Source organism: Elephantulus edwardii, unplaced genomic scaffold (assembly GCF_000299155.1).
Source record: "Elephantulus edwardii isolate Elephantulus edwardi_28Jun2011 unplaced genomic scaffold, EleEdw1.0 scaffold00006, whole genome shotgun sequence".
NCBI lineage: Eukaryota > Metazoa > Chordata > Mammalia > Macroscelidea > Macroscelididae > Elephantulus > Elephantulus edwardii.
Window position 1 is genome coordinate 14,431,546 of NW_006399756.1, and position 25,697 is coordinate 14,457,242.

Consider the following 25,697-nt stretch of genomic DNA (forward strand, 5'->3'; position numbering starts at 1 on the left):
CAGTCTGTCTTAGCGTGGAACTTCCACTGAAACTTGTCCCCTTTGGATGATTATGCTGGTATCTAAAATACTGGTGGCGCATCTTCCAGCATCACAGCCCTACAAAGGCCACCACACAGCACAGCAAACTGACAGATGAGTGGTGACATTCCTACAAGTGATTTTTCAGTAACATTCCATTTAAGCTGGCTTTGCACTGACTTCCCCTTCCTCCTCAAGAAGTGTGGAAAGATAAATCTTTATAGTTAATCTAAAAAAAATTCATTTTCACTGATGCTGATGAATTACTGTTTTCTCATACCAAACACATGATTTAAATGATTCAAACTTTTTTTCTCTTCTAATATTTAACTGTTGCAAAAAATATATTTTAACATTTAAACCCATACAATTGAATTATAAGTAAAGAGACCTCTGGCTCTAAGTCACCTCACACCAAACAGATTACCATCAAGATCTGGTTCCATTTGCAAAATCTGAATTTTGTATATATAAATTTTCAACTAGGCTATCAACAGAGATTTAAATTTATATGATAAGTGTTTTTATAAATATATCCGTTTTTATAAATATATCCTTGGTGGTTTTAAATTTCAGTGGGCATCAGGTTTTAGAGTTAACTTTAACCAGTTCTGTGATTGTTCCTACCTCATTCCCAACTGGGAACTTGGTCTGAAAGTGCAAACAAAACTACGTCAAGAACCACATCATTTAATGGCAGTTTGAATTACAAAATACTTTTTCTCAGGCATCACAAAAGTCCTACCTAAAATTATACTTGCATATATCATTGTAGATTAAGAGGATTATTTAAAGAAGAGTTTGCTAACTAATTAGAACAATAATTTATTACAAGTGCAGTCGTGCTTTGCTTAATGTCCACAATACAGTCTGTGAAATAGGATGTTATGGGATTTGGAGGCTGTATGAATTCACCTAAGTGGTGAGCAGTAACACCCTCTGCTCTTGTCACGTCTGTGCTGTTAACGTTTTGTTCCACTCCCAAATCCACACTTCATCTCTTGCTGCTGCTATCACTAACACTAGTTTGCTTCATTTATGAGCCATGATGAAATTTATGGCAATATTTTTTAAAGACAATTAAGCAAACAACAATGTTAAAACTTGAGAATTATCGGATCCACAAGATCAGATGTTGCTGCCTTTGAGTCAAAGTATATACGTCTCTACAGTTAACTTTTTGTTTGTAAGTAGGGAAAGTTCACTTTAATCATTGAAAGTGCAGGAAAGTCCGGGGAAATTATCCAATTAGCAAGAAAAGCCTGGGCTCACTCGCTAAGTATAAACACACCCAGGCCTAATTGCCTATTAGGTAACTCAACACTGAGTACGTTATATACATAAACCAATAGCATAGACATTATGACTATCAAGACATATGCTAAAACTTAGGAGGACCTGAAGCGCTTGCTGCAGAGGGTCAAGGACTGCAGCCGTCAACATAGATTAAGGTTCAACATCAAGAAGACAAAGATTCTTACTTCTAGGTCAATTGGCAGCCTCAGGATGGATGGTGAAGAGACTGAGATTGTTCACAGTTTTGATTTGCTTGGCTCCACAGTCAACACTCTTGCCACCAGCAGCCAGGAAATTAAAAGACATATTGCAATGGTAAAGTCTGCTGTTAGGGACCTCTCCAAAGTACTGGAGAGCAATGGTGTCACTCTGGAGACTAAGGTGTGTCTGATATAGGCCATGGTCTTTGCAATCACTTGCTATGTGTCAGAGGTTTGGACAGTGACTAGGGAGGATAGCAGAAGAATGCATGTCTTTGAGCTGTGGTGCTGAAGAAGAGTATTGAATGTACCATAGACTGCTAAGAAAACGAACAGGTTCATCCTGGAGAGGGCTAAAGCAGGCTGCTCCTTGGAAGCAAGAATTCTGAAGCTTCGTCTGACATACTCTGGACGTGCTGCAAGGAGAGAACAGTCCTTGGAGAGAGACATCATGCTTGGGAGGGTGGAGGGACAGCGCAGGAGGGGAAGACCTTCTATGAGGTGGACTGATGCGGTGACTAGGGAAATCAGGGTGGGTGTGTCAGAGAAAGTGAGATTGGCACAGGACAGAGCAGGGTTTAGGGCTGTTGTACAGAAGGTCACTATGAGTCACAAGCGACTTGACGGCACATAACAACATCAACAACATATACTGTACTATTACATACCTGGAAGCACATATAAACTCTGTATATGAGCAGTTAGATATAGGCGTCCTATGCAAGAAGCTGTTGTATTCATGACTACTTGCTCTCTAAATCAGAATTTCTGGACCCAAGAACATAAACATGGGGAGCTGCGTGAACAGCACGAGCTGCATGTTGTATGAAATGAACTTAAGAGCTAAGAGTAGTATAGTTCTCTTGTTCCTGCCCCTCTCACTCTTCGGGCCTGGCTTGGCACAGTCAGAAACGTGTCTTGGGAGTGGCAGGCATCGCAGGTGCCCCACATGCCACTTGAACGGGGCACTAATGAGCCATTTCTCTGCACCAGGCAGTTCCCATCACCAGCTGTGAGAGATCATGTAGCAATTTAAAACTAATTGCCATAGGCGATAATTTCCACAGATATGACTTTGATATCAATCACTGCTATTAATTTCCCATTTCGACTTACTCTTTCTTTCCCCAGACACCTGAATCATGGTGCTGTCGATTTCATGAAGGCCTTGTAGAGATAAATTTGTATCACAAGCAGTTGTTTAAATAAGCATTCCTTTCTCAGTTTGACTCTTGATTTTCACAGCAGCAGCTGGGAGAGCACCTTACCATAGGTCCATGGCTTTCCTCTAGTCAACATGTTCTTCCAGTAAGCATTACCATGCAAAACGTTTCCTTACATTTAATAAACGTGACCAGAAGTGCTGCAAAAAGCAACACATCAACCGTCATTCATTTTTAAAGAAAAAGGGAATTACTATATTCTTTCCCTCATCTATTAGCCAAAATGGTCTCAATGTTCTTTTTTATTAAATATCAGTAAGATAGTGAAGAAAATAAGGCTTTTTCACTGGTGCAATGATTTGATTATTCGTAGACTAAATAAAACTTCAAAATACAATGTTCAGAAACTACAAATGAGACTAATTATACTTTGCTACCTCAAACAGTTTCAAAGATGACTTTATCTTTCCCACTCATCTATTTTTTTTACTTTCCATTCTTCTATTATTAACACGCGCGCGCGCGCACGCACACACACACACACACACACACACACACACACACCCCCAAAACCCTATAGAACTCTGTTGTTCTAAGATAAAAGGGTCACAAAACTCCAAGACTTAATCCCTGCTTCAGGCTAATGACAAAAAAATATATTTCATTTTTAGTTCACAGCCTGAAAAAAATTCCCATGGCAAGAAATGTTCTGAACTAGACTCTGAAAAGCAAATACATTCCTTTCTCTAAAGTTTTTCAGGATGACAAAGAAAAGAAAGGGAGTCAATACAAACTCAACTGAAACAGATCTGTTTTCAAATGTTAGCGTGTGTGTATGTACACACATTTTGAAAATCTTTATCATACATAAATAGCTACATGATAGGGCACCTTGTACTGCTAAGTAGAGAATTAAAAATAGCTCATATTTACTTCTTTTTTTAATATTTACTTCTAAGTATATCACTGAACTGCTATTGCTCCCTGGACTACAAATAAACAATTTGTTAATAATAATGTGACACAGTAACTCATGATCGGTTGCTATAAAATAGAAAGATATTGTCCTTTAAAGCAGGGTCTAGTGTATGCTGTCTGTGCATCAGGAACTGGCCAGCTGAATTACTAAAGTGCCCTTCTTGTAAGAAACAAAATATAACGGAGCTCTGGTAGCCTAGTGGCAAGAAGGTGTGCTGCAATCCCAAATGTGTGTGGTTCGAATCCACCAGATGCTCTGCTGGAGAAAGAGGGGCAATCTCTTCCTGTGCCAGTCAGATGCCATTCAACAGTATACAGCAAGTAGTTAAAAAAAAATGTAAAATTAAAAAAAAAGAGAGACAAAATATATTTGTACAACATAATTTCCATCTAGAACAAATTACCTATCCCAAGTTGACTCTAAGACATTTCTAGATCCTAATTCATTACAGTATAACGACCTCAGCCTTATCTTGCACTTTGTGTAATCTCATCATTGTGTCTCAAATTCTAAGGGCATAAAAGGTATAGATAGGCAGGACGCCCCTCCATTTTTGCTTCCTCTACAGTAAAGAATACTATTGATAAGACAGTGAACAGTATAGGAACTCTTCCTGATGCTTCATACTGTCCAGTTTTTCCTTTGCTTTGTTTCTTTTTTTCCTCGCAGTAATTAGGCCAGGAAGGAAGAAAGGAATTTCTAGTCCAGTGGTCATGCTCCACATTGGACAACATTCTTGCTGTTCCCTCCCCGGCTTCCCCTAGCCAAACGGTCTCACTAATCAGCAGGAAAAATATGCAGCAAACTATCTCCACATTCAAATATTATCCCCAACAGAGGCTGAAAGCAGCTTCTGAAAGAAACTTCTTTTACATTAAAACATTGTGGTGGTGGGTCATGGAGCACAAAGCAGTAACAGAGTAACTCTGGATTAATTTTAGTTCTGGTTATCACTGAGAATACAGAATATGTATACGACTTGACTTAATGAACGAACATTAATGTAAAACTTACCGTTTTGTGTGCTTTCAGAGTAATTAAACTCAGTATGAAATATCCAGATAATTTTAACTTTTCTTTCTATGTATGAGCTTTAATTACTAACTATTATTAATTATTATTTCTTAAAACCAAACTGAACATGGACCTAATCCACGGCTGGTATTTTTAGAGGGCATGAGATTTCTATTGATTCTTATGTTTGGTTTGGTAAGTTCTCTGGTGCTACATGGGTAGTGCTTTGTAGTACTTAACCAGACAAGTGTTAAAATCATCACTCATTTGAATTGTTTGAAAATAAGCATTCTAAAATTATGAAAAGAGTGAACTCCCTGGTTTCTCTCAATATTATCTGACTCCTGATTCATTACTAAATTTTTAATCTAGATATTCTGTATAACACACAAATGTGAAAGGGATACTGTACCAGTTTATTCTGCATATAAACCATGCTGTGTTACTTATGCAAATAAGCATGCAGATCTCTAGTTAGCATTAATATTTTAGCTACAAAACCAGACTGAACAAAAATTACTGGTAAGTGAAAAAAAAGCTTTATGTGTAAACTCGACCTGCATATTAATAACACTGTGCACATATAATAATAGATAAGCATAAAACTTACAATGTGAGTAGATAAATTGACTAAACTAAGCCAGAACTGAAGTTTTAACAAATCTCAATAATAATTCCATATGCATTATTTGCATACAAAATAGATTACAATTCCTTGGCGCCATTTTTTTCGCCTAAGGAAAATAATTTACTATTAATGTGAATATTTTAAAAATCAAAATAGAAACTATTTCCAGGAATGCAAATTATTCACACAAATAGGATTTGCTACACATTGAAAGCAAAGTGCTTTAACTTAGCTTTTAAAAAAAGTGTGGAAAGCATGCAAAAAGAGATGTGTTGAAATATTCACTCTGGAAATTACATCCAAGTTCTCTACTCTAAAGTCAATAAGCATAAGACATTTGCAAACATTTAATATTTAATGTTAATAAGATAAATCATCTCTAACCACAGAGGAAAACTGGGCTTTACCAGTTTCAGTCATATTCTGAAACATACCCCGGATTTTGTGATTCTGTTCCCCTCCCGGTAGCTCCACAATCTAGGACTTTGAGGGTCAAAGAGACGTTTCAACACACTTTGAGAAACTACTGAGAATCCAGCAAGATGCTTGCTGGAAATTGTAGGAGATACTAAGTTTGTGTTAACTGGCCCCCAGTTGCCACGTTTCAGCCACCTGCGAAACTGAGTCTTGACCAAAAGTGGTTTATGGCCCTTCCAAAGAGGATAACTTATTTCATTGAAAAGAGCACTGATATTAGAAAAAGAAACTGGCAAGCATGCATTGCTGGGGAAATGGCTGCAGGTGAGCTAGTCTGAGGAAACACGAGATGAACATGGAGAAAGATAAAGGCCTCAGTGAACTTGTGTCAACAGACATGAGTAGAAATTGATTAAATGAAAGCAATACCCTTGTTGGTAGAAATGTGTTAATCATCTGATCATTTATTCCTATGTGTGTTTGACTGGACCCCAACCTAAGCCACAAAAAGAACGGGAAGTATACATCAGACAGTACAGATCAATTTATAGGTCACAGGGACGTAAGAAGCTCGGGAAAACAGTATCTACTTATTCTTACCCTTCCTCTTCCTTTACAAACAAAATCAAAGCATGCAGGAATCCCTAAAGATCCAACACATAACAAGAGGGAAAGTCTAAACAAATTCTTAGAAAATGATGTGTGATATCAACTGTATCTTTGAACATCCAGATCCCATGATTCACACAAGACTCTGCTCTACTAACGAGTGTCATTTTGTATCTATCACAAAGATTTGGTTCTAAGATGCTTTGATCCGTTCTCAGAAGGCTGGCCAATTCTCCACACATTATTTTACTGAAATCTTTTCTGTTCCAAAGTCTAAAAAGAAAATATATAATAACGATGATAAGCTCTTAAATAATTATGTAAAATTTATCAAAATTAGAATAAATAATAACTGTAGGGGTTTCTGAATTGCATATTTGAAAGCTTTTTAAAAAACACAAACCCTGGCATAAGCCTACTATAGCACTTTTGTTATGTGAGAAGGAACCAAACCACAGCTAACCCTCCAGTGGGGTGTCAGAGGCAGTGTCTTTTCAAGCAGCATGATAGGAGATATTCTATCTTCTTCCTGCAGAGCAGCTGGTGGGTTTGAACCATGTGCCTTTGGGATTGCAGCACAGCTGCTTACCATTAGGCCACCAGAGGGGGGCTAGAATCTAGTTTGGAAATCGTCTGCAGCAGCCCGATTCTACAGAGGTTTGTTTGCTGGTTCTGGTGAGGATTAGGGTAGAATACTGACTTGCTAATGGGTGTGAGCTGATTTGATTTGGCCTCCTATTTAAAAATGCATTTGGGATGGTTTTAATTGTTTTTGGTCAAACAGTCTTCTAAGTGGTATAGCACTGGTCTGACCATTTGCTGTACAGAGGTAACTCATGGTTGCTGTGATGCTAAACACTGTGACACTGATGCAGCAAATGTGATAATGGTTACCCATGGTGAACAGAGTTTGGTGGAGCTTCCTGATTAAAACAAGCTTAGAAGCAGGAGTGGCATCCACTTCTTCCATAATAGCTTGTCTCCAGAAACTCTATGAATGTGGAGAAACGATGAAAATTACTCAAGTATTCAGGTCTTTGATTCAAAGGGTCGCTATGGGCTGTCTACGACTCCACGGCACTTAACAACAACAGGCCACCAGAGCTCCCATAGAATATTTTTAAACAAGAAAATTTTTATAGACTATAAACATGAAACAAATGTTACACATCAAATTACATTTTAAAATTTCATTTCAGTATATTCTATTATAATAGAGTATGGCAAATAACCTGTTCATTTTATAAACAATCAAAATATGAGGTTAAAAGCAATTTAAAGTGCTCCTACACTGTCTGAAAGTAAGTTTCCAAGAATTGAATCCAAACTTCCTGAGATTATAAAAATCTATAAAAGGAAAGTTTTAGAATCAAACATAATAAAAGTATAATTATACCTATCAAAACCAAAAAAAGCTTTTAAGCATTATGATAGTTAAACTACTTCAGTGTTTGAATCCTCTAATAACAGCTTCAGGTAAGGCAACGTTGTGAGGTCATATTTGAATTTTTTTTTTTTTTACTTGAAATTAAACATATTCCCTAAAAATACATTTTGGTGTAGGTCACATCTAATCCTCCAGAAAAGTAAAACATTTCACAGATTTACAGTTTGATCCTGGGTTTCGATTTTTTTCCTGTTTTGTTTTTGGTATTTAACACAAATCCAGGTGAAGGACAAAAACACTAGTTCAATGACACATGTGTCAGTAAAACCATTCTCATCAGCAGGTAAAATAATGCTGCATTAAAGTAAAAGAATTAAGAGTGGCTTACCAACTCCAAAAGTTCTACTTCTGTTTGAAGAGCTTCATAAATACTTTCCATGTCATCTTCTTTATAAAGTTCTAATTCTTTTTTAAGTCTGTTTCCAGAGAAATATTAATTCTATCAGTTTAGCAGAAAGGCATGTTTTATGTTTTTTATTATAAGGAGAGTAGTGTTCAGAATTTTAAATTAAAAAGAACTAATTTGGTAAGAAACTTTCATAATCTGCAATTATATACTACTAATAAATAAAATTTGGGATGAAATTCCCAAACAAATAATCAAAACTGAGTAACTAATATACATTTAATAATTGAAAGGCTATTAAAGAGTAATACAGCCAAACTGATAAACTTTACAGGATAAAAAAATATTAACTCAAACAATAAATTTAAAGTTTAAAAAACTGAGGATAAAAAAGGGATGTCCTTTACCTTAAAAATGGTTAAAATATTTATCAGTCAATGGTTAAGGGTGGGCTTTATCTGGATGTTAATTCACATAAACTAAGAATTAAAAATGACATTTATAGACAGTATTAGTTCATTGCTATCAACTGGGAATATTTTAGGGAACAGTACCTTTATGTGAAGTACATTGTGTTCAGAACTTGTAAAGATTTAAATTGTAAACAGGAATTTTGAAGACGTCCTCGTTAGGAAAGGACTGAACTTGTAATTTTAAGCATTAGATTATATAAGCATAAAATCATGAAATCATTATTTAAAAAATGAAAATGGAAGGGTAAGTGGAGTCATGATGTGGGTTCAGTAATACCATGTTAATGGCATTAACTAAACAAACAAAAGGTTAAATGAACTAAAGACTTCATTTAACATCTTTGTTTTTCAAATAAAATCCAGAGGATTTTTGTTCTCACCATATCAGTAACACTGTCCCTCTTCTTTTCAGAAGGACCACAAATTCTGTAACATCCTCATGCCCACGAGAACTTGATGGTAACCACTGTCTCTCTTAGTTACTAATAAGAGACTACTGAAATTAAGGGGGATATTTAGAACAAATTATAGAAGGTATTTCTCTATGCAGCATATAATCAGGTGTATAATTTAGATCTGCACTTAAAGATTGCTCTTGCTAGCTTTAAAAGAGGCTAGATGATAATGGTATGAATATTAATACTTTTGGATCTAGGCAAAGCAGCATAATGGCAAGCAGATCTCACGCTTCCAGGCATGGACTGATTGCCTACTTGAGTCAGAAAGGACTTCCCTTAACCACTGCACCAGAAATGAGGGCAGCGTGCGCTGGTTATTGTCACCTTTCTCTGGGTCATCAAAAAATGGCCACGATGGCCAACACCGTGACTTTGTCTAGTGAATCTTATGACCCATGTACCTGTGTCACTAGTTGAGTATTTCCACTTTTTCAATGATTTCTCTTTTTCATAGAAAAACATTCTCTCTCTCTAAAAGCTACAAAACTAAATAGTAGAAAGAGGAGGAAAGGACTTAACCCCAAATCCTATGAATCAAATTAAAACACTTGTTAAAGTTTAGGTGAACTTCATTCCAGTCTTTTGTTTCCATATAATTTTGATTATATAGTTTAGACAACTCTTGTCTCCTCCTTTTTATTTTGGCAATACTATCATATACACATTTCTCCCTTGTAAATTACACATACTATTTTAAATGTCACTTAAAACAAATGTGCATTATTCCAAGTCACTACATTACTGCTAACTTCAGCATTAGAGGTAGGCTCTTTACATTGTGGCATGGTGGTCAAAGCATCCAGCTGCGAACCAAGAGCCTGCTGGTTCAAACTCACCTGCTGCTCAGTAGGAGAAAGGTGAAGTGTGCTTTCCTCAGGATTTACCACCCCAGAAACTCTACCCACAATTCTACTCTGTCATGATCACAAGTCAGGAGGGATTCACAGGCAGTAGTTGGGTGTACTTTTTTACATTGGCTAAGTTATGTTTTTAATATATTTCTGTATTATTTCTATTTATTCCTACCAATAAAATAAAATCACCATGAACATCCTTATGCATAAAAAAACTTACTCTATGCTTAGAATTGTTTACCTTGGGATAGAGTTCCTATGTTGAATTATTAGCTCAGATGGCATAAACATTTATAATGCATTTATAACTTACATACAACAAATTACATCCCAAATATATGTAAAATATACAGCCACCAGCAAGGCAGGAGTCATCTTTTATACCACACTCTTGCCAACTCTGATTATGGTCATTGAATAATGCCTCCCATAATCTGATAGAAAAAATATTTATTCAGTAGTTTTAAATTTGCACTTCATTGATAAGCATTATAAATTACTATTTCTGTGTTTGTCAGTGACTTATCTGTTTAAGAATGTCATATTATTTCCATTGTCAGAGGATTCCTAATAATGCAAACCTTGCCTTATTTATCTTATACATATATATTTACTGAGTAACCACATGAATGGAGAACCACTTATTTTAATGCTTTCTTACTGTGTTTTTAATTACTTGATTACTTCATAAACTGCTATCCATGTTTTGTTATGATTGCTGTAATTTCCCCTACTTTCCCGTTCTATTACACCGATGATCTTTTGACACATTAAGATTTTAACTTTAATATATCACATATGCGAACATGTTCTTACTGGTTTCCTTAAAGATTCTAGAGTTGGTTTGGGGATTGTTTTTTTTTATAAAGAAGAATGTAGCATCAGGACCAGATGACGTATTACCTTATACAAAGGAAACAACTTTGCTTGCAGAAAGTGAAAAGACTTCAAACAGCTACTTTAGAAGATTAAAGACTATAGCCTTCAATATAGGTTACAGCGCAACACCAAGAGAACAAAAATTTTGACCACAGACCCAGTAGCCAACACCATAATAGAAGGAGAATAGATCAAATTGTCAACAATTTCATTTTACTTGGATCCACAATCAACAAAAATGGCACCAACAGTAAAAAAACAAACCAAAACCCAAAGACATACTACATTAGGAAAACCTGTGGCCCATGGTCTCTTCAAAGAACCAAAGAGGAAGGATGTCATTTTAAAGGCTAACATAAATCGGACTAACTCACTGTATTTTCAGTTGGTTCAGAAGCATATGAAAACTATTCTTGTTATGTGACTGTTGGAGTCAATTACAATTCATAGTGATCTTATGCACAATAGGTCTGAATCTTTCCCTACCCAGATGCAATCTCACTCTCTCTGATGCATCTGTCCTCATTACTCTAGTTACTGTGTCAATCCATCTCATCCTGGGGTCTTCTCCTGCCATGTGCCTCCACCTCCACCCTTCTCCAAGGACCGATCCTTCCTTCCAACATGCCCAAAGTATGTGAGACAGAGTCTCAAAATCCTTGCCTCCAAGGAGCAGCTTGGTTTCACTCTCTCTAGGACAGACCTGTTTGTTCTCTTGGCAGTCCATGGTGTGTTCAATACCCTTTTGTAGTACTACAACTCACAGGCATCAATTCTTCTGTCAACTTTTGTCACTCTCCAGCTCTCTGATGCACAGCAAGTAACTGCAAAGACTATGGCCTGGATCAGGTCCACCTTAGGGTGCATAGCAAATAACTTAAAAGGCTATGGCTTGGATTAGGCATATCATAGTCTTTAAATTGACATCCTTGCTCTTCAGCACTTCAGAGAGGTCCCTGACTGCAGACTTACCCAAGGCAACATGTCTTTTTGATTTCCTAAGTGCTAGTCGCAAAGTTGTTGATAGTGGATCAAATAATATGAAATCATTGACAATTCCAGGGTCAGTGACGGTTACAAAGCCCTAATGAGCAATGATATCAGTTTAAGGACTAAGGTGCACCATGGTGGTTCCTCCGCCCACTTCCACCAGTAACTTGCTATGTATCTGAGAGTTGGACTAGGAATAAGGAAGACAGAAGAACAACAAAAGCTTTTGAGCTGGGCTATTGGAGAAGAGTACTGAATGTTCCATGGAATGCCAAAAAACAACTATGTATATCTTGGAGAAAGTGCAACAAGAAGTGGACTCTTTAGAAGCAAGGATGCCAGAACTTTGTCACACATACTTTGGGCATGTTTTTAGAAGAAGGTATTTGTTGGAAAAAGACATCATGCTTGGAAAGTTGGAAGGTCCGCAAAAGAGAGGAAGACTCTCAATGAGACAGACTGATACAGTGACTGTGACACAATGCGTTCAAGTGCACTGGGGAAGATAAAGAACAATAATGTTATTAATTTATATGGAACTTATTTTAGTACCAAATAAGAACACAAATTTACTAATTTCAAAATTATTTAAGATGTCTGCTTTCATACATACTTTATTTCTGATCACAGGTTTGAAAATGAAATTGAAAAAATAAAAATACCAGTTCTCTCGCCACTGGACCAATTAGCAGCGTCAGGATGGATGACGAAGAGATTGAGAGTGTTCACAGCTTCAGTTTGCTCAGCTCCACAGTTAACACTCTTGGTACCAGCAGTCAGGAAATCAAAAAGCGTATCGCGATGGGAAAGTCTGCTGTTAGGGACCTCTCAAAGGTACTCAGGAGCAACAGTGTCTCTCTGGAGACTAAGGTGCGCCTAATACAGGCCATGGTATTTGCAATCGCTTGCTATGCATCAGAGAGTTGGACAATGACTAGGGAGGACAGAAGGAGAGTGGATGCTTTTGAGCTGTGGTGCTGGAGAAGGGTACTGAATGTACCATGGACTGCCAGGAAAACAAACAGATTCATCTTGGAGAGGATTAAACCAAGCTACTCCTTAGAGGCAAGGATTCTGGGGTTTCGTCTGACATACTTTGGACATGTTGCCAGGAGGGATGGGTCCTTGGAGAGGGACATCATGCTTGGGAGGGTGAAGGGACAGCACAGGAGGGGAAGACTCTCTATGAGATGGATTGATTCAGTGACTGGGGTAATCGGGATGGGTGTGTCAGAGGCGGTGCGGTTGGCGCAGGATAGAGCAGGGTTTAGGGCTGTTGTGCATAGGGTCGCTATGAGTCGGAAACGACTCGACGGCACATAACAACAACAACAACAAGCCCAGGCCTATGCACAAATCACTTGTTATGCATCAGAGAGTTGCACAATGACTAGGGAGGATAGAAGGAGAATTGACGCCTTTGAGCTGTGGTGCTGGAGAAGAGTATTGAATGTTCCATGGACTGCCAAGAAAACAAACAGATCCATCCTAGAGAGGGTTAAACCAGGCTACTTCTTGGAGGCAAGGATTCTGGGGCTTCGTCTGACATACTTTGGACATGTTGTAAGGAGAGACAGGTCCTTGGAGAGGGACATCATGCTTGGTAGGGTAGAGGGACAGCGCAGGAGGGGAAGACCCTCTATGAGGTGGATTGATTCAGTGACTGGGGTAACTGGGATGGGTGTGTTGGAGGCAGTGCGATTGGCACAGGATAGAGCAGGGTTTAGGGCTGTTGTACATAGGGTCGCTATGAGTCGCAAACGACTCGACGGCACATAACAACAACAAGCCCAGGCCAAGAGCTCCAGCAGCACTGTGGTTAAGGGCTGGGCTGATGGAGATGAACCTTCATAGATACCGTGGGCAAACTGGAGACAACTGCTGGAGAGGAGGAGGTGGAGACTGGAGTTCTGTTAGCTTCCTTTCCTCTAAAACCTGGGTGGGCTGAGATAGGCATTTCCTTATATTTTCAATTCTGTCTTCTTAGCCCTCAGACCAAGAGGTATTTGTTTATAAAAGGAAATATGTGAAAAGAAAGAAAACCTCATAAATGGCATTATAATGTCAAAGCTAGTAATGGATGTGAAAAATGATAACTGAAATACTGTATTCAGCTTATAAAACAAGCAATATTCAAAATTTGAGTCAAATAGGCAGTGATGACAAGACATACTTTAAAAATAATCAATTGATTCTATTATCAATTTTTTACTGTATTTACTTAGAAGCTGTGATAACTAGAGTCTGTGCCGAGAATTCACAAAACAAGGGATCTCTATTAGCAAGAGAGCAACATAATCGATGCTGCGAAGACACTTCTGTTAGTGAATAAATGATGAAGTTCTACCAGAAAACAAGCAGAGTCAGCAGCAGCCGCCGCCGAAATGCACGGTGAAGAAGGATCTTAGAAAGAAATGATTTTTATAACTCAAGAAGAGAGGGATGAAATGTGTTAGGGCAGTTCTATAATTATGGAATTATTATTTTTTAGAAACATTCGAACTGAGCCGTATTGTACTTGCCCACTTTGAGTTCATTTTTACTAATAACACAGGGCACCAAAAAGTAAAGGTGAACTGTTTTCTAAATGTAGCCTCGCTAACAAGGCCTATTAATCCACTAAATAATGCGAAGGTGCTTATTCTAAGTAATGCTACCAAAACTCCCCACAGGTTTTTAAGGATGCATTTATAAGAATGTTTTAACTGTGAATGGTTAGAAACTGCCCTGGATTTTCCTCTCTGCAAGAATGGTTACATAAACACACTTTGCATAAAATGACCAAAAAAGCATGAAATTGGTCAGTATAAACTGACATGGAAGAATCTTTATAATATTATGGCAAGGTGGTCTAGTGCAAAGGTACGCAGTTCAGGGCCACCAGCCACTCTGTGGGAGAAAGATGGGCAGTCTCCTCCCGTGCCATTTACTGCCTCTGAAAACTTGCCTGAGGGCCGTGGGTCAGCTCTGACTCTACGGTACACAACAACAACAGTGAAACAAATTGAGCTAAGTAAAAGTGATAACACAATCCTATCTTGTTAAACACATGTGCAAACATATACAGAGAAATAGAAACTGTGAAAGGAAACGCTTCAAAATTTTAACTTTTAATGATTATGCTGAGGGTGTGGGAGTGAGATTATGAGAAAGGAGACTTGTACATTTTATATTTCTGTACCATTTGAATTCTGAATCAATCAATACAACCTACTTTCATAATTTAAACATATACATACATACTTAACAAAATAAACATATGCATACATATACTTATCTATGTATCATTTAGCACCTAGAAGTATTTGAACAGTGTATTTATGCTGTCTTATAAATCAGGACCATCAATATGACCTCTATGTCCAACTTAACTGGATGACTTTTTCCCTGAAAAGGCACCAGCATTGATTTACTACTTCATATAAATGCATTAAGAGTCTCTCAGTAGCAGGTATATATTAACTTTTGTGCAGTTCCCGTGGCAAATATGCTCTTCACAAAAGCACACTCCCATCAAGAGCTCAGGATGAAAATCTCATCTGTTGATTCTGCAGCTTGATTTCTGAAACAAGCTTCCCATTCTATTAAATAAGTGCAAATACTGGTTATGGAAATGTAAACACAGTCTAGAATAAGTTTTTGGTAAAGAAGATGCCTGGGATGTTTAAAGTTGTCTGTCTCGTTTGGAGCAAATAAAAACCATGTTCAAGAACTCTATCTCCTGGTGTTGGGTAATAATAATCGGTATTGAAAGTTTGTAGGAGCCCATTAGACAACACTGTCCTCCCTGGTTTCTGCCCAGCGTAAAGATGGGGCAGCCAGAAGGGCCAAAACGTCAGGTGTATTACTGATATAGAGGAGCTATTAGATAATGTTGTTTATATCTGCAGACAGGGATATTATGTACCAGAGTTAGATTAGCAATTCACAGAGTTCAAGGCAGTACTGGACTTCACAAGCTTTCTCCTCCTGACCATTTTGACATGTAAGGAACAGAGAAGCAGAATGGAGTACAAGCCTTCTGAGTTGGACCAACTTCCAAAGACGTAGGGAAAACAGAAGTACTGGATTTCACATCACCCTGTTTACTGTTCCAAACTCACCTATCAAACAGAGTCATGCTCTCTAGAAGAAGTTACAGGTTAAAGGAGTCAAAGTAGTAAGAGTTTTCTTCCACGTGAAGAGAAGTATCAGAGATGAAAAAGAAGCATTCTAATCTAAAATGGGGCTATCAGTGAATAAATATATCATCTCTTTGGAAGTACCCAATAAAACAACCATGAATCTTTTCTTTGTAGTGAAAATTCAATTACACAAAGATCCAAAAACTAAACAAGTATTTACTGAATATGCACTATGTCTGAACTGTGCTAGATAGAGACTGATAGAAAGATGGATAAGAAATGGTGGTGCCTGCCCTCAAGTCAGAACCAACTCACAGCTGACCCTCCAGTGAGTTTTCAGAGGGAATCGATCGCAGGAGAGGAGACTGCCCATCCTCTTCCCAGCACAGCAGATGAATGGATTTGACCATGTGCCTTTGGGAGTGCAGTACCGCTTCTTACTTACCACTAGGCCACCAGAGCTCCCTAAAGGTTGTGAGGGTTCACAATTCAGTGGGATAAACGGATAGAGACATCAATAATTATCACAAGAAAATAGAAAGGAAAACAAAAAAGAAAATAGAAAGGGACATCATGTTTGGCAGAGTGGAGGGGAGGTGAAGGAGAGGAAGACCTCTGGTGAGATGGATCGATTCTGTGACTGGAGCGGTGGCTAGGTTGAGATGGCTAGGTTGGCACAGGATAGAACAGCATTTAGAGCTCTTGTACATAGGGTCGCTATGAGTCGCAAGCGACTCGATGGCACATAACAACAACAACAATAATAGAATTATGAACAAGATCTCTCTGAACACAGAGGAAGGACAGTAGGGAATGCTTTTACAGATTTATGACATTCATTTACTACACTTGGCAATGACTGGAGACATGCTGTCACAGCTCAGACGGGAGATGCTACTGGCAGCTTGTGGGTACAGGCCAAAGATGCTGCTCAACATTTTAGGATGCACAGCATAGGCTCTGCAACAAGGGTTATCTGAGACAAAAGGGCCAAGCTTGAGAAACCTTGCTGTAGAAGCATCCATGTCATTAAGAATGAAACCTGAAATAATTAACAGCAATGTAACTATTACAGAATTCACTAAACATCTGAATACGTCGATGTAAAGGCTAGTCTACTCCAGGCTTTTAAGGTTAAAATTAATTTGATTTTGGCCTTCATGGTTTCCATAATGCCCTCGCACTGGCGGAAATCAGTCCCTCATTACTGCATTAATCCTAAAACTGATGGCTCTCTTCCTAAACGCTGTACACGTGTGTGTGACTGCTGTTCACTCTACGGATGACTTGCATAGAACAATCCAATAGGAAACTAAGCTATAGAGATTCAGGAATTGAAGAGCGTCTGGGTAAACACATCGATAAGTGCCGAAACGCCAATGAATGACTAGGTATGAGGCCTGATGATTCTTCCTACCCAAATTTCCTTTTCCAACATTTGTGAAAAGGGAAGCGTCCTCTAATGTACTGTGTGTGTTTAATACTGACCTAGCACAAATACTTATCACTGGATGACAAACCCACACACTGGAGCTCGAACGGGAAGCCCTAACACTGCTAATAATAATGATACTAGTGGGCACTGTCATTTTTAGAGTGTAAAAAAAAAATAAATCAATGAGCAGATTGTCATTAGAGAAATTAATTTCGCTTCGAGCGTATCACTCAAGATATTGACATTTCATGCTTATAAATCCTGATGTAAAATTAAATTGCAAATATTTTCTCACTATATACTAAAATTAAGGCCTACAGCAATACTCTGCTACCGTGAAGCACTAGTTCCGCTACAGTGGGCATATTTCTTATATGATTTATGGGAATGCAGGCTTCATTTGTTCCTTCATAGATTCGGTAACAAGGACTCTTCTCAGAAACATATTTAAAATTTAAGTCGATGAATCTGACACTGAATTACTAAAAAGCAGTAGTCAAATTAGTAATTGTGAGGTCTTTCCCCATCATGGCTATGAGGACGTCATTTCAAACATGAGCCATTCTTTCTTATCCAAACGGCTAAGAAGCATCTAAATATTCCACAAAGAAAATCCCCTCTCATTGTTTAGGCGTAAAACCAGAGTATCACATTTTAGATAAAGTAGTTGTGATGCTTGTTCTCCTGGAAATTATAAAAATTAGGAATAGTTTCAGTCGTATCTCCAAAATAATGACAGATAACGAAAGGACCATGAAGAACAAATACTAGTCTACTCTAACGTGATGTGAATAACACTAAGGCCAAAAGCTACCAAAAAAAAAGGAACAGTTAAGATTTATTTTAATATTATCAACTTTGGAGGGCAGCCACCTGGCCACGTGACTGGAAGAGGTCCATATTTGTTCCCATTTCAAAGAAAGGTGACCCAACAGAGTGTGGAAATTCTTGAACGATATCATTAATATCACATGCAAGCAAGATTCTGCTGAAAATTACCCAAAACCAACTAGAGCACCGTATGAACAGAGAACTGCCAGAAGTGCAGGCTGGATTTAGAAGAGGCCATGGCACTAGGGACATTATAGCCAATGTTAGATGGATCTTGGCTGAAAGCAGAGAGCACCAGAAGAATGTCTATCTGTGTTTCATCGTCTATGCATAGGTATTTGACTGCGTGTCCTGGCGAGGGTGAAGCCAGGCTGCTCCTTGGAGCCAAGGATTCTGAAACTGTCATACATACTATGGACATGTTGCAAGGAGGGACCAATCCTTGAAGAGGGACATCATGCTTGGGAGGGTGGAGGGAAAGTGCAAGACAGGAAGACTCTGAATGAGATGCACTGACTCAGTGATTGGAGTAATGGGGATGTGTGTGTCAGAGACAAAGAGGTTGGCTCAAGATAAAGCCAAGTTGAGAGCTGCTGTGCACAGGGTCACTATGAGTCACAAGCGACCCAATGGCACAGAACAGCAACATGTGTCTTAAAATATGTGTAGTATTTTCCAAGCAGAGAAAAGTTTATTAGCATGTTTCAGAATACACAAAGAAGGAAATGTCATCTTCACCTTGAACTTCAAAAAAATTGTGCACTTAGCTTTATTCTGAAGTTCATCTGAAAATTTGAAAAACTATCAAATTTTAAGATAAATTCTAGCAGGAAATTCTTACCTTAAGCATTCAGCATCATTTTGAGGCTTTTCACTGATTTTGATTTTTTCTGCCTCTAGGTATTTGGTAGTACAAACGGCCTCCTTCTCTTTATCTTCAAAACCTAATAAATAAATAAATAACATTTCTGCAAATTTTTAAAATCAAGTATAAAAAGTGTCTTCACTCTAGAATATTGCTCCATTTTTTGGCATTTGCATGTAAAACACAGTATTAGTGACTTTAGCAAAAGTTGAGAAATTAGAAACACCAGCTATAACACTGCCTTTATCTAGCTCTTTTTAATGTAAATAACATTACTGTACCCCAACTTTATTATCTATTTACATTTTAAAAAGTAAGTATCTCTAGATCCCAACTAGAGAGTCCAGTGAGGAAGGAGCTGTGATGAATCCGAAAGGTACCAGCTGTTCTGCAGGAGAAACGTGGGCTACTTCCTCCTGTCAGATTTACAGCCTCTATAAACTTACTGGACGGTCAGCTATGAGTTGGTTCCAACTTTACAGCACAGAACAACAACAGCACATCCTAACTGGACAATTAATTTTGAAAGCACAATAACACCCTATTATGTATGTATGTGGAGGGTCAACTATGGGTCAGTTCCAACTCGATGGCATAGAACAACGTGTGTACAATTATTTTCACCAGCAAAATAACCTAACTCATAAAAATAATACCTTTAAGTTTTCTCTGGAGAGTAAGTAATTCTTGCATTAATTCATGCTTTTGCTTTTGCAGGTCATTTAACAGGTTACTATCAGGTTCCATTGACTTCATTTCTAGAAACAAATAAAAATTACATGTTAAGTATTTAGGCTTTGCTTTTGCGTAACAGAAAACACATCAGTTATTTGTTACTTTTTCCTACACAGTAGAAACTTAAGCACCATCTGGGCAATTTTAAGCCTATTAAGAAACAGACCAGGACTCACTGTGTACTAACTAGATACAACAAGTAAATTGATAATTAGGATATCAAAGGAGAATTGAAAGTAATGTCCTAACACTAAGCACAGTAAGTCCTGAAGGATCTAGGAAAAGATGTTGCCTCAAATGGCTATATGCTTCCACAATATTGCTAATATTGGTTCTTCTACCTAGAATGTCCATCCTTTCTTCCCACAAATCTCCATTAATGCTCATCTTCTTAAGAAAATCGTATTGGACACTGTTTCTTGCGATAGCTCACATGACTAGGGTTTTCAAAATTTTGAGTTGAAATGATGATAATGAAGGTATTTGTCCTATTCTTATTCTTGGGGGTGGAGGGTAAGTATTTAATATTTCACCATTAAGTGTGATGTTAGGAATCAGTATTTTACCATTAAATATTCTAGTAAATGCATTGAAGAAGTTCTATTTCTCGTTGGCTGAGTATTTTGATCACGTATGGACGCCATCCTATGCTTTTTCTACATTTACATAAGGTGTAATTTTTAATTCATTTTGTTAATATAAAATGTTGCACTGATTACTTCTAAAACGTTAAAACCAACCTCCTCTCTCTTACATCGACCCTATACCTTTCCAAGCATGAAGTCTTTCTCCAAGGACTGGCCTCACCATACAACATGCTGAAAGTATGTGAGGCACAGTTTCACCATCTTGGTGTCTAAGGAGCACCTTGGTTTCACATTCTCTACTACAGACCTGCCTTTTTTTACTGGAAGTCCATGTGATGTTCAGTATTCTTCTCTGGCATCACAACTCAAAGGTACTGAGTTGGGTATTGATAGGTATTAATGACTCAAAGGTCATCATCACTGTCCAACTTGCAGATGCACGTTGTTGTTGTTGTTGCGTACTGTAGATTTGGAACCATAGCTGACCCTCTTGGGGGTTTTCAGAGACAGTTAATCGCCTGGGAGAAGACTGTCCATCTTCCTCCTGTGGAGCAGTTAGTGGATTTGAACCGCATGCCTTTGGGATTGCAGCCACCAGAGATGCATTGCAAGTAAATGGAAAAACACAACAAAACAGAAACAAACCAAACAACCATAGTTTGGATTAGGCGCACCTTAGTTTTTAAAATTACATCATTCCTCTTTTGTACTCTGGAGAGAGGTCCTTGAAGACCAATTTTTCCAGTGAAATTTGTCTATTAATTTCTTAACTGCAGGTACCAAAAGTTGATTATGGATCCACTAAGACGAAATCATTGACAACTTCAATCTTTCCTCCATCTATCAAAATGCTGCCTACTGGTCTGGTGGTGAGGATTTTTGTTTACTTGATATTGAGAAGAAATCCATACTGAAGGCTGTAGTCCTTATCTTCTGCAGAATGGTGGTTGTTAATACATGCTTTTGTGTTGTTATGTGCCGCTGAGTTACCTGCGACTCATAGCGACCCTGTGTACAACAGCCCTAAGCCCTGCCCTATCCAATCTCACTGTCTCTGACACACCTAGCTCCATTATCCCAGTCACTGAATCAATCCATCTCATCAAGGGTCTTCCTCTCCTGCACTGTCTACAATAAAAATAATAGTTATACTTAAAGCACAACACTTAATTATTCATAACAAGAGCTATGAGTCATTATAAAGTTAAATGTGTTTCTAATTCTCCATTTACAGAGAACACAATACAGGTAACAACAATTTGGAAAAGCTTCCTCTACAAACTCATTTTCCACTTAATGCCATTTACATGTGCATTCTCTACTTCCCTGATTCAATCCACTCTTCACTACTCTGTCACTATTCTCACTATACTTCATGATAATCTCATTACTGTTACTATTCTCATTATACCCCATGATAATCCTCTTGATTAACAGTGTGGCCATCTCGAGTTGCCAAATTAATAGCCCGTTTTGAAGCCCTGTATAGTTAAGGAAAATGTTTTGAATTTTTGGTTTCCAATGATTACTCTCTGTAGGATTCTTCGTGCCCTCTCAGACTCTTCCTCTCCATCCCTTCTGTCTCAGTCTTCTGCCGTGTTATCCAGGGCTCCATTACTGCCTTTGGTCCTCCTTCCATGCTCTCTCTGTTTGGTCTGAGTGGTACATCCATGACGCTGTACTCACTCTCAAATTTAATCATCTCTATCTCTGATGTCTCTCTTTAGCTTAATGATCAAATTTCCCTTTTCAGTTAAACATCCCCATCTGTCTGTTCCAGAGACTCAGCCAATTTAAAGGCAACTGGAACAAAACTCAAGCTTTCTGTCCAGAAAGGTGTCAGACAGGTCTACCTTAGCACTACTTCTCCTGTCAGTCCCATCACTCCACCTAACCTCTGAAGTCTGAAAGCTTCCTTCTTCCGTTCATATTTAATCTATTGCAGTATTAATCACAAAGTCCTGTCATTTTTTCTAAACTTCTCATGAATTCACACCCTCCTCATTTTGGGTTTCTATCACACTGTACTGAGAAGACCTGCTTATACACATCTTCTCTCTAGTTTTCACTGTTCTATTCCCAGGCCCCACAACAGTGCCTACTACACAGAGACCATAAGAAGATGCTTATTGAACGAAGAGCTCATGTCATACATACTTTTAAAAAACTTGAGATTTCTCACAATAATAGATATATATCCATGAAGACAATTAAGATAAAAATAAAAGAAGTGCTACATGATAAATCAGTTTGCTTATGAAAAGTCAAAAATTCTGAAAAATTTATTGATGAAAAAGAAATCAGACCAAATAAATGAAGTAAAATCATTTGTCATACCCATTTTCAAAACATTTGCCTGGTTTTCTAAGTTAGATATTTCCATTTTCACATTTTCTTTCATAAAAAGCTCTCTTTTATTTGTTATTGCATATTTATTATTGAAGTCTGTAATTTCTTGAAGAAATTTTTCTTCCTCTTCTTCTGCTTTTTTCTTTATGGTCTCCTGTAAAACAAGCACGAAAGAGAAAACATAGGTGTTTTTGTTGTTATTATGTACACTGAGTTGGAATCGACTCATACCGACCCCGCTAGTGGGTTTTCAGAGACAGTAAATCACACAGGAGGAGACTGCCCCTCGTTCTTCCACAGGGCATCCAGTGGGCTCAAATTACATGCCTTTGGATTGACAGTGCAACTCTTCATCTCTAACAAACCAGAGTTTTCTGTGTTTCTTTGATTTAAAATGTAACTATTTGGAATTAACAGAAGTATAAATTAAACTTGGCATTATCACAAAAATGCTTTCCTTCACTAAAAGAAGTAATCGAGAACTGAAGCTAGAACCTAAATATTACTGCATTTTTTTCCCTAAGAAATTATTAACAACTAATAAGCCACATTCATAAACTGGTCACACCACTTGAACTCACACTCATAAATACGCCTTTGGAAATTTTTTACAAAAGTGTAAACCTTTCTGTCTTCCAACGGCTACGCAACTCAAATTCATTTCACCATTTCTTTTACATAAATTATAATTATATATAAGTTCTACAATGCACCTATGGAACAGAATATTAACTATATTACCCTAACAACTGGTTTCAATAAGATACTAATACTTTTCTACATCTGAACAATATGTACATGGATAATTTCCTAAAAGCATACATAAGTAGAGTTAAATATTTTAAAAAACCCACAAAATTAGCTAAACAATTTTTTTAAGTGGCTGTCAACTCACAAAATTATGAAGCAGCGTATTCCTTTGGTCTGTAATTTCATTGTACTGTCTTTCTAATGCATTTTCATGGGTTTTCAAACGTTGTAGGAGGAAGGATCTTTCAGAAAATTGTTCAACCTTCAAAGTAAAAATAAAACAAAAATCCAGAATTCAGAAATAAACATCTTAGGCTACCTCAGTTAATAGAAAAGATCAGTATACCATAACATATTTTTTGTATTCATCTTTAAAATGAAAAGTAAAGAGTTGCTATATCGCCACATTCTCACCACCATTTATGACTTGCTGCCCTATTACACTTTGCCACTGCTACTGGAGTGAGACGGTATCTCATTGCGGTTTTGATTTGCATCTCTCTTACTGCCAGTGATTTTGAGCATTTCTTCATGTGTCTGTTGGCCATCTGAATGTATTCCTCTGTGAAAAGTCTCTCCATATCATTTGCTCATTTTGTAATTGGATTATCAGTCTTTTTCTTCTGGAGGCCCAGGAGTATTCTGCAAACTTTTGTTATGAGGTCCTCGTCTGAGATGGTGTTGTCAGGTGTTTGTTCCTAGTCAGTGGGTTTTCTTTTCAATCTGTTTGAAGAAGCTTTTGATGAGCACAGAGATTTAATCTTTAGAAAGTCCTATTCATCAATTTTATTCTCTTCAGATTTCTGGATGTATCTGGCAGTCTCTTACACACTGTTAGTGGGACTGTAAAATGGTACCACCACTTTAGAAGGCAGTTTGGCATGTCCTCAAAAAACTGAACATAGAAATGCCATATGACCCAGCGATTCCACTGTTTGGAACATATCCTGAGAAAATGAGAACTGAGGCAGAGACTTGTACACCCATATTCATAGCAGCATTATTCACCACTGCAAGAACATGGAAATGGTCCAAATGTCCAACCACAATGGAATGGATTGAGAAAATATGGTACATTCACATGACGGAATACTATGCAGCATGCAGGAGCAATGATTTTGTAAATTACTACATAACTTGGGAGGGACTGAAGAACATTATGTTAAATGAACTAACTCGGTTTTATAATGACAAATACTGTATGAGATGATGATTATAGAACATGTATGAGGATCGAAGGGGGGAGAAGCAGAGGGGTGAGGATGGGCGGGGGTGAGGGCTTAATCATAGGGCTGCACAGTTTGATGGGTGGAGGGAGGACTGGGAAAAGGAAAGGGGAAAGATCTGGTATGAAAAACAATGTTTACGAACTTAAGCTTAAAAAAAAATAAAGGTATTTCCACGAGGAAAAAAAAAGTAAATTTCACTTTAAACATATTGTTACATATAAATTCACTTCTATTACTATCTCCTAAGTGTTTTATGATTATTCTTTATAATCTCTTTTCCAGCAGAAGACTGTAGAATACTGAACAGAGAATGTGTTCTTTTCCTCCAATTCCTAGTACAGTTCTTGGTCTTCATAGTCAACATCTCCTGGTTCTTGTTAGCTGCCGCTGATTCACAGCAAGACCATGTGCTGTGGAGCAGACCTGCTCCAGGGAGCTTCCACGGCTGCAGTCACAGTGGAGGAGAGTCCCTGAGCCTCCTCTCCCATATATCAATGCGTGGATCCAAACTGTCAAACATTACAGCTAACAGTCAAACAAACTGCACAGGAAGGGTCCCTGTTTTTTTCACTACACAGTGAAATATGCTTCAAGAGAAATCGTTCAGAAGAATTAGCTTTTGTTCTCTCAACTCATAGGGAACTGTTGTTCTTGTCTACTGTCAGGTCATAACTGACCCATCGCTGACCTTCCGGAGGGTTTTCAGAGGCAGTTAATTGCACGGGAGGAGACTGCCCATCCTTCTCCAGCAGAGCAGCTGGTAGATTTGAACCTTGTGCTTTTGGGATGGCAATGTAGTTTTGTACCACTAGGCCACTTAGAAGTCCTTCTAAGGAATGAATTATGTATATGGCATGACTAATGGAATCTTCGCTACTCTTCTAAAATACCACAACTCAAAGGCATCTGAGAGCTGCACAATGAACAAGAATGACACGGCGAGCTCTGGTAGCCTAGTGGCAAGAAGCTGCAGCTGCAATCTCAGAGAGGCACAGTTCAAATCCACCAGATGCTCTGC

General features: G+C 38.0%; 1 protein-coding gene across 1 annotated transcript in view; it reads right to left on the minus strand.

Annotated features, from left to right (window-relative positions):
• Positions 1–25,697, minus strand: part of CCDC172 (coiled-coil domain containing 172) — a 79,276-nt gene that overhangs the window by 38,173 nt on the left and 15,406 nt on the right. The window contains exons 3-7 of the mRNA XM_006880158.1: positions 23,596–23,712; positions 22,689–22,854; positions 19,686–19,787; positions 19,006–19,108; positions 8,103–8,190 (exon numbers count right to left, since the gene is read on the minus strand). Coding sequence (XP_006880220.1) covers positions 8,103–8,190; positions 19,006–19,108; positions 19,686–19,787; positions 22,689–22,854; positions 23,596–23,712 — 576 coding nt within the window. The remainder of the gene's footprint in view (positions 1–8,102; positions 8,191–19,005; positions 19,109–19,685; positions 19,788–22,688; positions 22,855–23,595; positions 23,713–25,697) is intronic.